Source organism: Pygocentrus nattereri, chromosome 3 (genome assembly GCF_015220715.1).
Source record: "Pygocentrus nattereri isolate fPygNat1 chromosome 3, fPygNat1.pri, whole genome shotgun sequence".
Classification (NCBI taxonomy): Eukaryota; Metazoa; Chordata; class Actinopteri; order Characiformes; family Serrasalmidae; genus Pygocentrus; species Pygocentrus nattereri.
Window position 1 is genome coordinate 35,304,379 of NC_051213.1, and position 16,043 is coordinate 35,320,421.

The 16,043-nt window shown below is 40.7% G+C and overlaps 1 protein-coding gene across 1 annotated transcript; it reads left to right on the forward strand.

Moving 5' to 3' along the window:
• Positions 1 to 1,435: 1,435 nt before the first annotated feature.
• mboat1 (membrane bound O-acyltransferase domain containing 1) lies at positions 1,436 to 14,687 on the forward strand. The gene is made up of 13 exons (XM_017700892.2): positions 1,436 to 1,797; positions 3,372 to 3,517; positions 3,927 to 4,004; positions 4,841 to 4,936; positions 6,867 to 6,922; positions 7,044 to 7,098; positions 9,910 to 10,102; positions 10,808 to 11,000; positions 11,333 to 11,436; positions 12,022 to 12,086; positions 12,389 to 12,521; positions 13,314 to 13,465; positions 14,021 to 14,687. The coding sequence occupies exons 1-13, from the start codon at positions 1,711 to 1,713 to the stop codon at positions 14,142 to 14,144; spliced, it is 1,482 nt and encodes a 493-aa protein (XP_017556381.1). The 5' UTR covers positions 1,436 to 1,710; the 3' UTR covers positions 14,145 to 14,687.
• Positions 14,688 to 16,043: the final 1,356 nt, after the last annotated feature.

Here is a 16,043-nt window from a genome sequence, read left to right on the forward strand (position 1 = left end):
TCTATACAGAAAAGAAGAAAAAAAAAAACAGGTGTTCTCGGAGCTCACGGCTCTGGCTGTTCCAGTGCTGAGGAGCAGTGCTGAGGAGTTGATTCAAAAAGAGTCTTCTTGGCCAGTGACTCTTCGACTCGAAATTCTTGGAGTCGACTCTTTGACTCTAATTGGCTCGAGAGACAGTTGTTGAAGCGTCAGTTAACCGTTATCGTTTGTCAAAACTACCTCATATTACTTGGCATAATTATCATCAAATTCAAACTTTTACATAGGACTGCAATTGTATTAAATACATAAAAAATGACACCAAAACATTACAATAGTTGTAAAAGATTCAGATCTTTTAGATAACCTCTTATAATAAATCAACCTGTCAGTGTTGGTATAATCTCATGTCTATTATCCGAGATGTTGCATTCATGATATTAAAATTTCATTTGCTGTTTGATTCTTTAGCTACTCAAAAAAATGGGTAAACTGTGTTTAGGATTGTTTAATATATGCTGTATCTCTTTACTGCCGACACTGGATCGGCCTTGGTTTTAAGTTAAGGAGGAGTCGAGGAGTCGTCCAGACTCAGACTCTCTGCCACAGCTATCTCAGTTCCTAGCCCCAGCCTTCAAAATAAGAGTCCCTGCAAAAGATGACAAGCAGAATAACTGCTAGGGAACGCATCACCTAGACCACATAGAGCACTCAACACTACTGCTCTTCAAACTAAATAGGCTCTGACACCACAGCGTTATATTAAACTGTAGTATCAGCAAAATAGCTGATCCAGCTCATAAAGGGTCGTATAATTAGCTGAAATGGGGTGACAATAGCTGAAAATGTGTGCAGCAGAGGGTCAGCAAGATCAGAGTTGGGCCCCCTGTCCTGCCCAGTCTTGTTTTTTGGTCAATGCCTTTGTCCACACTTATTATTGCAATGTACCCTCGCTGGCTGGTTGTATATTCGGCATCTCATGTATAATCTTTGTGTTAATTGTATTGCATTACACTGTGGTTGGTTAGTGTAGTGGTTAACACCTCTGCCTTGTAGACTGGGGTTCAATCCCCACCTGGGCAAACACCCTACACTATACCAATAAGAGTCCTTGGGCAAGACTCCTAACACCGCCTTGGCCTATCTATGTAAAATGATCAAATTGTAAGTCGCTCTGGATAAGAGCATCAGTCAAATGCCGTAAATGTATTCATTCAGCAGTATGTTATGTATTAGACTGTATTTTTCTACATGTGGTATTACACTGTACATTCTGCACTGCAGAGTGACCGACTAGTCTATTCTGACTGAGGTGTAAACATTGATCGAGCTGTCAGTCGGATTATTAACGGATTATTAGGATGCATGTAAACATGAACGGTACCACAGGGACGGGAGGCGTTCACCTAACATGTAATCTGTGGGGAGGGGCGAAGAGAGCTCGCGCACGGGCCTTGGTGGGTGAGGCTTAAAGCTCCACTGAACAGCGGAGTGTCAGCGCGCTGCCGCTCCCGCGCCCCGCCTCGATAAAGCAGATACAACTTGTAGAAGAGCTGGTTTGTGTACAGGGAGCGTGTGCCTGAGTGTTTGGGAGTGTAAATCAGCGTGTGAGAGTGCTGAAGACCACCGGGAACATGCTGCTCCTCGCGGTTCGGCACTGAGCGTCTATACGAGCAACAGGTCGTTGAGTTGGGCTGCTGGTGAGGGAAGGAGGGACGGTGTAAATGCGGAATGGGGGAGCGGTCGGACAGTTTCACCACCACGGGCTGCACATGGCTCTGGCCTCTCAGCGACCTCACCGGAGTCCCCCTCGATCAGGTAGGACCAAAAAGAGACCGGGACAAGACAGAGAGCTATTTCAGTGACACTGAGCAATGCTGTTTTCTCTTCAGCTGAGCCTTCAAGCCGACCCCCGCTTATTATGAGGAAAGTTTTAGTAGAAATGTGGGTTTAGTTTAAAGGTTGACAGACAGAGCATCTTTCACCATCACGTAGCAGCGTTTCTCTAACACCGAGTGCATCAACTTCATCACGATTCTTTCCAGCAGTCAAGTTGTAAAGCTCTTGTCCTGTCATTTTAGTCGCATTGCTGCCTGTTGTGTATGAGGAGCAGTGCCATGTTGCCTTCTGACTTGTTTAAAAGGGGAATTCCACCAGTTTTTCCTTTTTCTTTATATTTCAGTGATTAGAATGTACACACAGTCTTGCAGAGCGGTCTAATACGAAATGCTCTGTTCAAGAGAATTTAATGAGTCCGAGTTGTTCAGTGAGAGTGATGGGAACCAGACATCTGAGGCAAAAGCTCCCTCACAGAAAGTTATTACATTAATTGGTTTTGAACATGCGATCTGAAGCCTGGGACACTGTTTTATGATCATTTTGAGAAGCTTTTGGCCTAAAACATCCTTATATATGTATATCTGGGGAGCTACACACAGGGCATTGTACGGCAAAATATTCCCAAAAGAAATCCTATTTAAAAACTCATTAGACATATGTGACCATCGGTCGTTTTGGATAATAATAATAATAATAATAATAATAATAATAATAAATTAAATTTAAAAGTGCCTTTCTTGACACTCAAGGACACTGTACAAAATGTAGGGTTATATATATAAAAAAAAAAAAAAAAAAAAAAAAAAACATCAACAGAGAGAGTAGGCTAATTTGAACAGGTGAGTTTTAAGACTTGATTTGAAAAGAGGAAAAGAGTCAATGTTCCGGATGTCAGGTGGGAGGGAGTTCCAGAGTTTGGGAGCAGAGCGGCTGAAAGCTCTGCACCCCATGGTAGTCAGACGAGCAGAAGGTACAGAGAGATGAATGGAAGAGGAGGATCTGAGCGAGCGAGTAGAAGTTGTGATTTGGAGAAGATTTGACAGATAAGGGGGGGCAAGATTATGTATGGCCTTAAATGTGTGGAGGAGAATTTTGTATTCGATCCTATATTTAACAGGGAGCCAGTGGAGCTGTTGAAGGACAGGTGTAATGTGATGGAATGAAGGAGTTTTAGTGATAATACGGGCAGCTGCATTCTGAACCAGCTGAAGCTTATGGAGGGATTTATGAGGAAGGCCAAAGAGAAGAGAATTACAGTAGTCTGTAGTCTACAGTAGGATGTGTGCATGGTGTCCTCTGGTTCCCATCACCACCACTGTAAGTGAACTTGTGTGGCTGCAGTCTCTCTTCCTTTTCATCCTTTTACATCAGAGTGCTCTGGATGACGTTGTTTACATCTCAGTGATTCAATCATGAGAGGATTTAGAGAAACTGGTGAAATGCCCCTGTACATGTGGCCAAACCTTTGATGCATTGTTGCTCAGTGTGATACTATGAGACGCTGTACCATGTCTGAGTGGTTCTTGGTCCTTTACTCTGTCTCTCCTCCGCAGGTGAACTTCATCATTTGCCAGGCTGTTGGCCTCGCAGCTGCTTTCTGGTTCCGCCGGAGCTTAAGCCCTCAGCGGGTCAGTCCAGCACTGCGCCACGCTGTTGCCACCCTCTTGGGGGTATCATTCGTCATCTTCTGCTTTGGATGGTAAGGACGGGTGTGGTGGTGGTTGCCCATCTCACGCCTCACTGTTGTGTCTCAGTACTTTGCTGTAAGGACATTTCAGCCAACTTGCATTGATGTATGAAATAATTTATATAGCTGACTTACTTACCTCCTTTACACTGTGTCTTTCTGCATGAGTGTTCTGTCACGTCTTGTTGAGGACTCGACTTCTGTTACAAGTCCCAAGAGATCGTAAACAGAACTTGACTGTACTTTCAACAAGGCTGTAACTTTGCACTTTCGGACAGGCAGCAACTCCTATGGCTTTCCACAACACAATGAAACAATGTAATCTACTGCACCTGTCTCGCCTGTTTCACCTGCCCACAGGTGCTGATCACCTGAAACTGGTGCTTCTGCAGTGCACTGATCTGGTATTTTTCTCCTTTAGGTATGCATCACATACCTTCATCCTGACGCTGAGTTGCTACATAATCCTGTGCAAAGCGAGCGTTCACAATGTTCACTGGTAAGCCAGTCTGGACACTCTTACTGGTCATTTTTTACATGCATGATCTTTTGTTGCAGTTTAGAGATTGTGAATAAAACCTAACTGGAAAAATTCATTCATTGTTAGTCACAGTGCACTATGTGCTAAAGTGATTCTGATTGTGTCGCCTGTTTTGGCAGTGGGGGTAGGTGGGTGTCCACTGTTACCATAGTCAGGCACACCCAGACATGCCTGATGGACTCGTTCTGCTGCGTGTGGGTTATTTTTATGGAATGTAGGCATAGAGGTGGTTTATTAAGCTCCACTTGTAACAGAATGCAAAAAAGATTTATAGCATTGGTAGAACAGTGGTATGTAGATGTTTTAACCACGTCTTTTTTTAAATTTGATTCACATTCTACTTAACACTAATATTCTTTACTCCTATCATAGATTGAGTACAAGAACATTATTCCATTAAGTTTGTTTATTATGATCTCCTTCTAAATAAATAAAAAAAAACGTTTGAAGGAAAAACTTGCCATTATTTGGAAGCCAGTTTTGCTTAGTTTATCAATGAAACCAGTAGATGATTATTTTTGTGGCTAATAATGACTTTGCTAATATTGCTTTCATTCATTATTGTTGGACACCTTAGGCCGGTTTCCCAGACAAGCGTCAAGCCTAGTCCTTGACTACAGAGCATTTAAATGGAGATTCTGCATTGAAAGGAAAACATATTCCAATGAGTAAACTTAATCCCTGCCTGGGAACCTGACCCTTTACATTTGACTGGTTAAACTACCTCTTCACAGTTTCAAAGTATGCTTTGCTGTCAAAGAAGTCATGCTAATGTTCAGTGTCTTTTAACATAGGTATTCCATGCTTGTGGCAGTGGGCTACCTCACAGCGTGCCAGATCAGCAGGGTCTTCATCTTCAGCTATGGCATCCTGTCCACAGACTTCTCAGGGTGAGTCTCCAAGGATTGCACCATATTTCCCCAGTATCATGGTGACAGCTATTCTGCCTAACCAGTTCTGCCTGACCTAGCATGACAAAATGAGAGAAATGGAAGGTGTGGATAGGGGCACCGCAGTGAGGGAAGGCTGTAATTGTTTTGCGGTAACTGTAACAGGTTCAGCATGCCACAGTATGATGTTTGTGCGCACACCTGCCAGACAGTACATGATAAAATGACAAACCATTCTTGTAAACATGGTCCAGGAACTATAAGAAGACATGTTAACTTTATTTCTGCAATGTCATGGCATCTGTGTGACTTGCATTGATTTCTTAGCCATATCTATCTTTCACCCACCCACACAGTCTGTTAATCTGGCCACTCCTTTGGGGTAGATTTCGCTGCTTATCTGCTGATCCTGTTAGTTTCCTTCGCCGAAAGTTTGCAACACACCCTTTGGCAAACAAAGGTGTGAGATAATGTGCGGCTGGCTGCTTCACCTGCCTGTTTGGTTGTCCTTGCTGGGCCAGTTTGGCTCTCACAGACTGCAGGGCTGCTTTCCAGCAGGGAAGGGTGGGGGTGAGTGGGCCATATCAGCTGAATCTCATTATGCTGCTGCAAAACTCAGCCAGTTTGATACAATCTGATGTTCCATTCATGGCTCTCTTCTTTCCCCTGCCAATCTCGCACCTTCTCTCTTTCAGTCCAGAGAGAGTCCATAGCTGGCATGCGCATGCCAACTGGACCAGCCCCATTCAAACAAGCTTTTTCAAACATGCTGATGGTTGAGCTTCAGTACCAGCAGTAGAACGCAGTGTTTGAGCACGTTGAAGAGAACTTCGGAGGGAAATGGGATTTAGCAAAGCCTGGATGTGCAGGCTGTGGCTGAGTGCCCTGTTCTGCTGGTCAGTTTTCTCTCGGTAACTTTCGTCCCCTGCCAATGCCATCTCGCGTCTAATACAGCTCTCATCACATGAGTGGTCCTAGCAGAGCCTGCACAAAGTCAGCAGTATGTCAGCCAAACAGAGGGTGTTCTATCTGCTGGACAAACATGGAGCCAGCAATCACAGCTACACCCATCCGAGGCAGCCCAGGAATGGGGCCATCACAGGAGAATAGTGTCGGGTCTTCACCCATTGTTCCCCATCTCACAGTGTCAAGCCACTGGCTTAATTTAATCAAAGTGCCATAAAACTGGCCACAGCAGTGCTTTGATAGAAAAGCATTTGGCAGCATAACTAAGAATGTAAAGCATTCTAATTAGAAAACCATATGAAACAGTGGGAGGGAAAGCAAATGACTCAGCAAATAATTATATTCCCGTTATTCTGCATTGGTGTTCTTGTAAAGGAACTCCACTGCTTGTATAACTGAGGTTTAATTTAAGGGTGTTGTAGCTGTAACTTAATAACCTAATAAAATGCTTTCAATGAGTTCATATATTGTGGGATAAGACTCTTTGCTGAACTGTTTCCTTGGCTAGAAACTTAACTTTCATTTGTTTACTTTTCTTACTCAGTCTGGTTGGTTTCTCAGCCCTAGATTAAGCTTAAGCCTAGACTAAAAAGGATTTTCAACAGCAGATCACTCTTGGCATTGCAGTTTAGTCCAAGACTATACTTAATCCACGTCTGGGAAGTCGGCTCATGAAGCCATCTGTGATTCCTTCTGTCCAAAAAGAGCAGCCATTATTTATGCAGTTATTGGATAAATAGTTATGCACAGGGTGGATCATTTGTATCTGCACTGCTAGAAAGGTTGTATTGATTGTAAAGCATCCAGCTTCTTTCCTTTGGTTTCAGAGAGGAAGTGCCAAGCTCATCAGAGGCTGAACTCATGTAATTGCTGAAATTCTTACACTTACTGGAATACCCACTGTGACTAAAAAGCATCTGATTCCTGTTTTCACATGTCCTTTATGCATTATTTTAATCTGTAGGCCACTGATGATGATAACGCAGAAGATCACCACTATAGCCTTTCAGGTTCATGATGGTAAGAAACACTGACAGAATGCATACAAACTGAGAGACTATAAAGGAAAGGACAATTTAATTGAAGCATATTGTTGGTTGGTTGGTTGGATGGATATACTCAGTTCTGTGTATGTTTGCAGGTATGTGTCGCAAGCAAGAGGAGCTTACCCCTGAGCAGAGACGTCTGGCAGTAGTGTATGTATAGAATACTTCTTGACCTCTATCTACTAACAAAGTAACTTAAGGCAAGACACTACAGGTAAAATTGGATTAAAAAAAAAATAGTAGATATCAATGAGTGAATCCTTGTCAGTTGATTACTGATATTCCTGCAAGTATTTGTTACATTTAAGGTTTTCAAGCAAAGGTATAAGTACTAAAATTCAACCCTTTTTAGTGGAATACCAGTTTAAGCTAGGAGGAGCTCTAGATAGTGGTGTCAAGTAGATATAACAACTGCATCTCCTTTACACAGCAGTAGTATACGACAGCGTAAAAACAAGTAGCCATGCTAATTGTAATGAAGCCAAACTAGTTTATCACTAATTACTGTTGTCTTACAATCTCTAAGCTAAAGATATGGTGCCGCTCTGATTTTCTTACTGTTGTGAAACACTGTAGATGATACAGATTACTGCAGTAATTATTAATCACTCTGCTCCTGCCTGTTGGCTCTGAGTAACTGCAGTAGAAAAGAGTGCAGAGGTCAGTGGGAGGTGAATGCTAGATCAGAAGATCAGAAATGAAGAGAGTTGTGGTATATAACAACACTAGGAGCTGCATAAAAAGAGTAATGCAATATCTCTTAACAATGGATACTGCCACTGCTTTTAACTATGTAACCTACTTTTGTCCATTTTTCTAGATAAAAATGTGTCACATAGTGTCAGAAATCACAAAAGCAAGTAAGACTTGTTACAGTTACCTGATTGAGCTCATGGATGCATTATTAACAAAAATGCAGTTTTATGCATTTTCCATATATAATTTAAAAAAACAGCTACGTTTTTTTTTTCAGTATTTTCTGTGAACACAATTTACCTTCTGTTGTTTTGGGAGACTTGCTTTTAGTTATTCAAAGAAATCTGCAGGGATATGTTTACATGTTCAGACCTCAACATAATTGAATGTGTTTGGGATTACTTCGATCTTGAGAAGCAGAAAATGCAACCAACTTCTAAGACTGAACTTTGGGGTGGTCACTCCATTGTACTGAGAACAACGGCAGCTTCTTTGTTTGATTTGCTGCGTTTTTGTTAAAGGTGCATCTTTGAATCTTTGAAAGCTGTACATGGTTTATTATTGTTGTTCATTAAATCCATTTTTTGTTTGACCCGCCTAAAACATGTCTTGACTGATCAGCTATGTGTAGGATAAGGGGGGAAAACTGAGCACATTTAAACTGAACTGTTTCTTTAAGGCAGCTGGGTGGAGCGTGCATTGGCCAGCACAATTGGTCATGTGTGTATGAGTCAGGCCAGACCAGTTAAAAGTCCATACATTCACTTGTTTGGGGAATAGCATGAGGAATGGTCATTGAGCAATGGCGCATGTTTATATTCAAGCAGAGATTAGGCTGAGTATGGGTTCATAAAGGGAGGGAATTTTCCAGGTAACTTTCCAAAGCTTACACTCTGATTCTCTACAAATGTTCATGTGCATTGATGGGAGAAAAGAGAAGAGGAGAAGCCAATTGCGCAAGCAGATTAAAAGGTTGGACTGGAGTCCATCTGCAGATTTGCAGAAGATTTTCATGTTATCTGACCATGAGGAAAAAGTATAAAGCATGATTTAAAATAGCTGAAAACATACAGCAAAAGGTCAAGCAACAAAGAAAATACACATGTATGTTGGGTCAGTGTACACCAGTACACCTACAGCTGCCCAGACACATCATGGATTCCCATGGAAAAAAAAATCTGTAAATGATGCCTTTATCACTGATCTTAGCTGCATACAGAATGAATGAACTGAGCTGAAATATAAGCTCATAAATACAATGATAACTATTTTAATTTAAATAAACTTGTTTACTGTAAATAATTGCCAAAACAGGTTAATTTAACAGAGGAAGTACATTTAATATTGTTGTAGTAAACGAGTCTGAGTCACGACTGACACAAAGAGTGACCAAGACCAAAACTAGATTAAGATTGATTCAGAATAGAAAAATAAGAAAACCGAAATGTGTTTGTAGTTCATTGTACATTTCTCATGATACATTTTAAGATATCATGTTTCATAATATACTTTGTAAAATATAACATCTAAATCAGATATAGTCTAAAATACTATTAATAATTATTTTACTGTTGTCTTAGTCCAATTTTACATTGCTTACCTTTTGGAAATTGATGGTAAGATTATTCTCTGTCTTTCTTCTCTGTAAGTTTCAGAATCACCACCTAAAGTCAACTGAATATAAAGCAAAAAAGATGCATCCATGTTTATTATTAAATTAAAACACAGTGATAATAACATTCCAATCTGCCCTCAGGGGATGTCTGAATTTTGGAAGTGGTGAACCTCAACAAACAAACAATACCCAGTTAAGCCATCATGGAAAGAAACAATTAGATCCTCAAACTACAGCAAACCGATTTTATTTAAACAAGTAGAGAAAGTTTTATTCTGTTTTAAGGTTTTGTTAATAGGAAAAAGTTTCTAGTTATCGCAAACAGGCTCACACTCGGCTGCTCTTGAGAACGATTTCCACATTACTGCAAGATCAAATGATGTCAAGACCAAGACAGAGACTGGACTCGAGTACTACAACACTAGTTAGCGTAAGACACAATTCAGAAACCTCAAACATTATAACTAAAAAAAAAAAGTTAGACCACAGCTTTGAAATTTTGTATGGCTCCATTAGTTTCACCAAAGGCTGTAGCTGAGTTGGAGTGAAATGATCCACATTCAGCTCACTTTGAACACGCCCTGCTTTTACCCTCTTTGTGTTGAATTTGTCCGTTTAAATCATGGGTCACCAACCTTTTCTCCCTACAGCACCAGACCGTCCCTGCTGGAGTACCTTAGCTACAATCTGAACTTCATGAGCATCCTGGTAGGACCGTGCAGCAACTACAAGGACTACATAGAGTTTATAGAGGGGCGGCACGTGCAGAGCAAGCTAAAGAGGCTACGAGAGGGCAGCCCAGAGCAGAACGGCTGGGACGCGCTCTCAGAGCCTTCGCCTGTGGTGAGACACAAAGAGAGATTCACGGCTCTATTCACATGCACATAAAAGGCTGTTCACTCAGGCTAAGACACACAGAGCAGCACAGAAACACCATAGCACAGAACAGTGCTTCTGCATTCAGGAGAAAGATTTAAGGTGGCACCTAGATGAAAAGGACAGATAGAAGAAGTACAAACATTGCTAATAATGTAGGAAGGTAATCTAACTGCACCAATCATTCACGCCTTTAGAATCCATACACTGCAAAAAATGATCTTTATTCTAGATAATATATCTGAAGTTTCTGATTGAGATTTTAAAGGAATATTATTAAGATAATTCAACTTGTTTCTACGTTTTTTTTTTTCTTTTTAAGTAACTTTCTCTAGAGAAATTGTTTCCCTCCAGTCCCACTTCATCTGCTTGATTCAAGAAATAATGCTTGAAAATTAGGCGCCAGTTGGTATTTATCATGTTTTGTTTTTTTGTCTTATAATTTTTGCAGCATACTTTCTACTCACTGGGCACTTCATGAACTTGTAGTTCTGCTATATATATGTGTGGCATTACAGACTGATTATGTGTTTTCATGGACAGTTTATCAGCCAGTCTCTAGTCCATTCATTAAAATTTTAAATTCATCTGCTGTCTCAGAAGATCAAGCCACTTTTTGGTAATGTAGCAACTTGTATGATAAAACTAATGCCTTCCTTTGCTCCATCTCAGCAAGCTGTGTGCCAGAAGCTGCTGGTTTGCGTTGGCTGCATGTTCTGGTTCTTCGCAATCACGAAATCGTTCCCCGTCACCTACACCGTTGACCCGGAGTTCCTCAGCCAGGCCTCATTTCTCAGGAAACTGGTCTACAGCTTAATCTCCCTTCAGGCAGCCCGACCCAAGTTCTACTTTGCATGGACTCTTGGTGAGTTGGGTTCCCACCAGACAAAGTACTCACTGGTCTTCATTGAACCTATAGCGTGGTAAATAACACTAACTCCAGGGTATCATTAGGGAAGTGGTGTGACAATGGCAGCCCTAGTCATTTTAATGACTCATTTAGTAGAACACAATGAAAGTGCTTGTAGTTACAATATAGTTGAACAACGTAGTTGCTTGTTTTGTATGAAAGGGGTTAGGAATGCTTGGCAAGGTCCATAAAAAAGCTACTATGGGGGGAACCACCACTGTGTGTTTCTTGTTGCCATGCACAAACCTGTTCATTGATTCAAGTGTATTGAATGTTCCTTCATTCAGCTGATGCCATCCATAATGCAGCAGGGTACGGAATCAGTGGGGTGGACGAGAAAGGCCAAGTGTCCTGGGACCTCATCTCCAACATCCGCATCTGGGAGATTGAGGCAAGTTCATTCAGCATAAAGGAATACAAGCTCACAATTGATCCTGCCACTGGTTGTATATAGCTCTTTAAATGCTTATCTCTGGTGTCGGTTAAAGGAATCCTCCAGAATTTTTCAACCTAATCTCTATTTGCCACATCAATAGCATGCAAATGTTTACCCTGAACAGTAGTTTCCTTGTACAGGAATTAAAAGAACAAAATCTGTTGAGTCAATGCACATTTGTACTAGGAGTCTGTGGGAAGGTGTTCAGCAACTGCCCATTGGCTTCTTTGATAAGCAGATTTTGTAATAAGTCTTCTGTAACTCTTTACAGAAACACATCATTTTGATATCATTTCCCTTCAACAGGTGCGACGTCAGATTAAGGCTTTAGAAATGTCTATGTAGGTTTAAATCAGTTGTCACAAAAGACAAAAGATGTGTGTAGCTTTAAGAAATACACTGTCATACATGTCTTATAAGGCTGGTGTTTTATACACTAGTGCACAATATGTGTAAAGCTACATTTCTGGTCAACATTGGGCCAGGTAAGATCTCCAACTTGTGCTGAGCAGTTTGTTTCTTTTATTATTCTATCAACAGACAGCAACCAGCTACAAAGCATTCATCGACAACTGGAACATTCAGACTGGAGTATGGCTGAAGAAGTATGCACCAAATCTGCTCTTTATTATCTGCAACACATGAGGCACTGGATCAGTTAACATGTGCAGATGGCACATACAATATTGCTTCATGAGATGTTTTTTTGGGGGGAGGGATTGTATTACAGTGCAGCAAACACTGCCTTTAGCTGCTAAGAAAATGGTACAGGGTTGCTGACAGCAATATAAAAAGAATAATACGAGTGAACATGTGTGTCGTTGTTAATTAGTCAGTATGATCAGGGGACGTTCAGTGTTCTTGCTCTGTTTGATCCTGTTGTGTCCTCTGTTGTGATCCGGTGCAGTGTGTGTTATGACCGGGTGCCGTATTACCGGACACCTTTGACTTTTGTGCTGTCAGCGCTTTGGCACGGAGTTTACCCCGGATACTACTTCACCTTCCTCACAGGCATCCCTGTCACCCTCGCTGCTCGTGCTGTGAGTCCACACACATGCCATCACTGTTCACTTTATTAGGAGCACCAACCTTGTACGTCCATTCACTGGTTACTTCCTATGAGCTTCACCCAACTTATAGCTCCAGTATATAGGTGTACAATTACAGACTGTAGCTCATCTGTTGATCCACATGTTTATTAGCCTCTCTGCCCTGTTCATCATTGGTCAGTTTCTGACTAGAGGGCTGCTGTTGATCAGATATTATTTGGGTGGTGGGTCATTTTCAGCACAGCAGTGACACTGACATGATGCCATCTATGGTAGTGTGTGTGGTGCTGGTGTGAGTGTATCAGAGCAGCAGTGTTGCAGGGACAAGTCAGTGTGGAGAGTGGACCAGCAACCTAAAATATCCATCCAGAGGCCACAGTGTGGTCAGAAACACAACATCAAAAAATAAGCCGCAGTCTCTAACTGTACACCAGCAATTTGGAGCTACAGGGTTTTTTTTACAGGCTTCTGCACATTTTAATGCAAAGTTACTGTTTGTTTGAATTAACAAATTGAAAAAGCGGCCAATTTGGCTTTTAGCTCTGGCACATTATATATATGTTTTATCTGTATATTAAACTCAGTAAAAAGGTCCCTGTAGAGGATGTGTTCACTTATTTTCACTTAGAAAATTAACAAAACGTCATTAGACCAGATGTGTTCAAACGTTTACATACGACTGTATACAAACACATTTTCTTGTTGGAACAGACCAACGTACCACTAACCAGCTTCCCTTTTGTCCTCTTCTACATGCTTATGCTTCTTCTGTTTCATGAGCAGATGCGCAGGAATTTCCGCCAGTACTTTTTGGGCTCCCCCACCGTGAAGTTTGCCTATGACGTGGTGACATGGCTGGCCACACATTTGGCCATCTGTTACACCGTTGCGCCCTTCACACTGCTAGCCATGGAGCCCACGCTGGAGTATTACAGGCAAGAGATCAGTCCTGCTGACCCTTGTGTCCTCCCAATCATCACAGGCTGATGAACACACCAGGAGCAAATCTGTGTATTTAAACCATTGACATGTAAACAAAGTCTTTCAGACTGTTGTGATGTGGTTTGTTGTAGAGAAACTTACCCTCTCTGATTTCTTTACACTGGTGGTAATAGGAACCAGGAGTTTTATGTTGTGGTTAATAATGGTAAAATAGATTCCTTTGGGACTACTTTTCCTTACAGCACCCTGCACGTCCCCCTCCACCCTGAATGGATTAAAAAATACATTTTAGACGAAAATGTTGTCTTAAAACGATCAGAAACAACCATTTCAGTGTATTAGCTTTCTGTGAGGGAACTTTTAGAGACATTAACGGTGCTAATAAAAGAAAAAGCTGAACAGTATTCAGTAAAATGTTGTTCTCTTAGCATGTGAATTAGTCCATTTCAGTTCTCTGTTTGTCTATGTGAAGTCAAGTATTATGAAACGTGTCATTATATGAGGATCATTATGAAGTAAGTCCCTCTACCTCTCTGTCTCTCTCTCAGGTCGATGTACTTTTATGTGCACATCATCAGCATTCTGGCTATAATCGTCCTGCCCAGTAGACCCAGGAGCACCAAGCCTGAAAAACATGCCCAGCACTCCAACAATAATGTGAAAGGAGACTGAACGCTGCTGCGGTGTGTGTATGTGTGTGGAGTGCAGGCACAGCAGAGACATGGGCCTGGACAAAGACTGCTCTGTGAGAACGCAACAAAGGCAGCTCGACAGGGCCTTGACCAGCTGGCTGGTTGGCCCTGTGCTGCCCTCTCAGCCAGGACGCTTGCCAGAGAAGCACTCTGTACCCACACATACACGCAAATGCAGTCTCTGAGGTGGACACGACAGCTCTAGGGTTCATAACGCACCCCAAAAGCCCTGAAAGTCTGCCTCAAATTCCAACAGAGACTTTGAAACTCCTGAATCTCACATACACAACATTTTCTGGAAACAGCAGAATGAACAGGTCACAGCCTTTACTAAGTAAATTAATTCTGCCCTTTTTAAGGGTTTTTAATACCGTTAAACTCGGGAGAAGAGCCTAATGTAAACTAATATTGTCTAATATGTATTTATTATCTATATAGCATTGGTTTTGCAAGAAACAAGATTACGGTAATCTTACCATTTTAAAGTTTTTTTGAATAAAAAATAAAACAATTTTTCAAAAAAGGGCTGATGTCTGTTTTATAATAGACTTATGACGAATTATAAATTCATTAAGAATGACTTACATGACCATTTACCCCAGATATAAGTAAATGGGCTGTGTTATAATAAGTGTGTATAAGTGCTCTAATCTTATACTCCATATATGGATTAGGAGAGTGAATGCTAAGTTTTACATTTTTAACAATGTTTACATACCACATCAAATGCATTTATTTTAAAAAAGGGATAAGAAATGAGATTTCCATTATATGGGCCCTTTAAACAGTATTGCAAGTAGGGACAGCATTGATATACCACTAGAGGTAGCACCATTCCAGCATTAGGTAAATGCTAGATCGGATTTTGGATGGGAAACGGTAGTATTTGAGAAGTTTGACCCAGGCCTGTAGCTAAGAGCAGGCCTGACTGATCACAAGCCTACCCAATCAAAAATAATATTTTTTAAGATGCACTTTTCAGGACTTTATTTGACTTTTCATTTTTGCTGATTTGTTGTCATTGTATTATGGGCTGTCAATATCATTATACTCTTTAATCGATTGATCCTAAGGTCTGCCTTATTTTCTCAGCCCACCAATAACTGCTTAGCAACCTTAACTCAAACCTTAATTTCTTTAGCAGTATGTTGTTTTCAAATAATTTCCAAAGTTATAAAGAAATAACAATAAAAGTTGAGATTGTGTTAATGGGCGCATAAACAAAATTTTCCTCACTTTCCTAAAATAAAAGTTTAAAGCAGTATGTAAACATTGCTAATGGTTCAAAATATACATTTTCCAGTCCATACAGTCCATGTATGGAAATTAAGCTTCAAAAGCAGCTTGTTCTGAATACACTGTTTCTGTGATGACACAAAAACAAACATATTTACATGTCTCCTGCTTAACTTTCTAGTATTTCAGCCTAGACTGATTTTGAATAAAGCACAATACAGGACAGTCAATGAATATATCAGTCTTAAAAATACAGTAAGAAAAATGACCAATTCTAAGGGATAAACAGGGGTTAGAAAATGGTCGTGTTAAAATGAATGAAAACTACATTTGGTATATAAAATGACACAAACATTGTGAGTGGAACTCATAAATGTAAGACATTTAAATGTAAGTAGACATTTACATTCATGCATAAAGCCATCAAAGGTAAGACATAAATGATTAATCTTTTTTTTGCGTGCCTGCTCTAACAGAATGCTTCAGCCTGGGATGTTTAACAGTTTAGGTTCTTGAGTTTCCTTCAATTTTGTACTATCTCTAAAGGTGGCCTACCCACTTTCTGTGCTATGTAAATGTAATTCTGGTTATGCCTCTCATTTGTGTTTGGGGATAATTTATGTAAATTGTAGTTCATTTTTGG

Coding starts and splice junctions, on each gene's coding strand:
- mboat1 (XM_017700892.2), top strand. CDS start 1,711: ATGGGGGAGCGGTCGGACAGTTTCACCACCACGGGCTGCACATGGCTC. Junction 4,937..6,866: donor CTGTCCACAGACTTCTCAGG/GTGAGTCTCCAA, acceptor TTTAATCTGTAG/GCCACTGATGATGATAACGC. Junction 13,466..14,020: donor CCCACGCTGGAGTATTACAG/GCAAGAGATCAG, acceptor TCTCTCTCTCAG/GTCGATGTACTTTTATGTGC.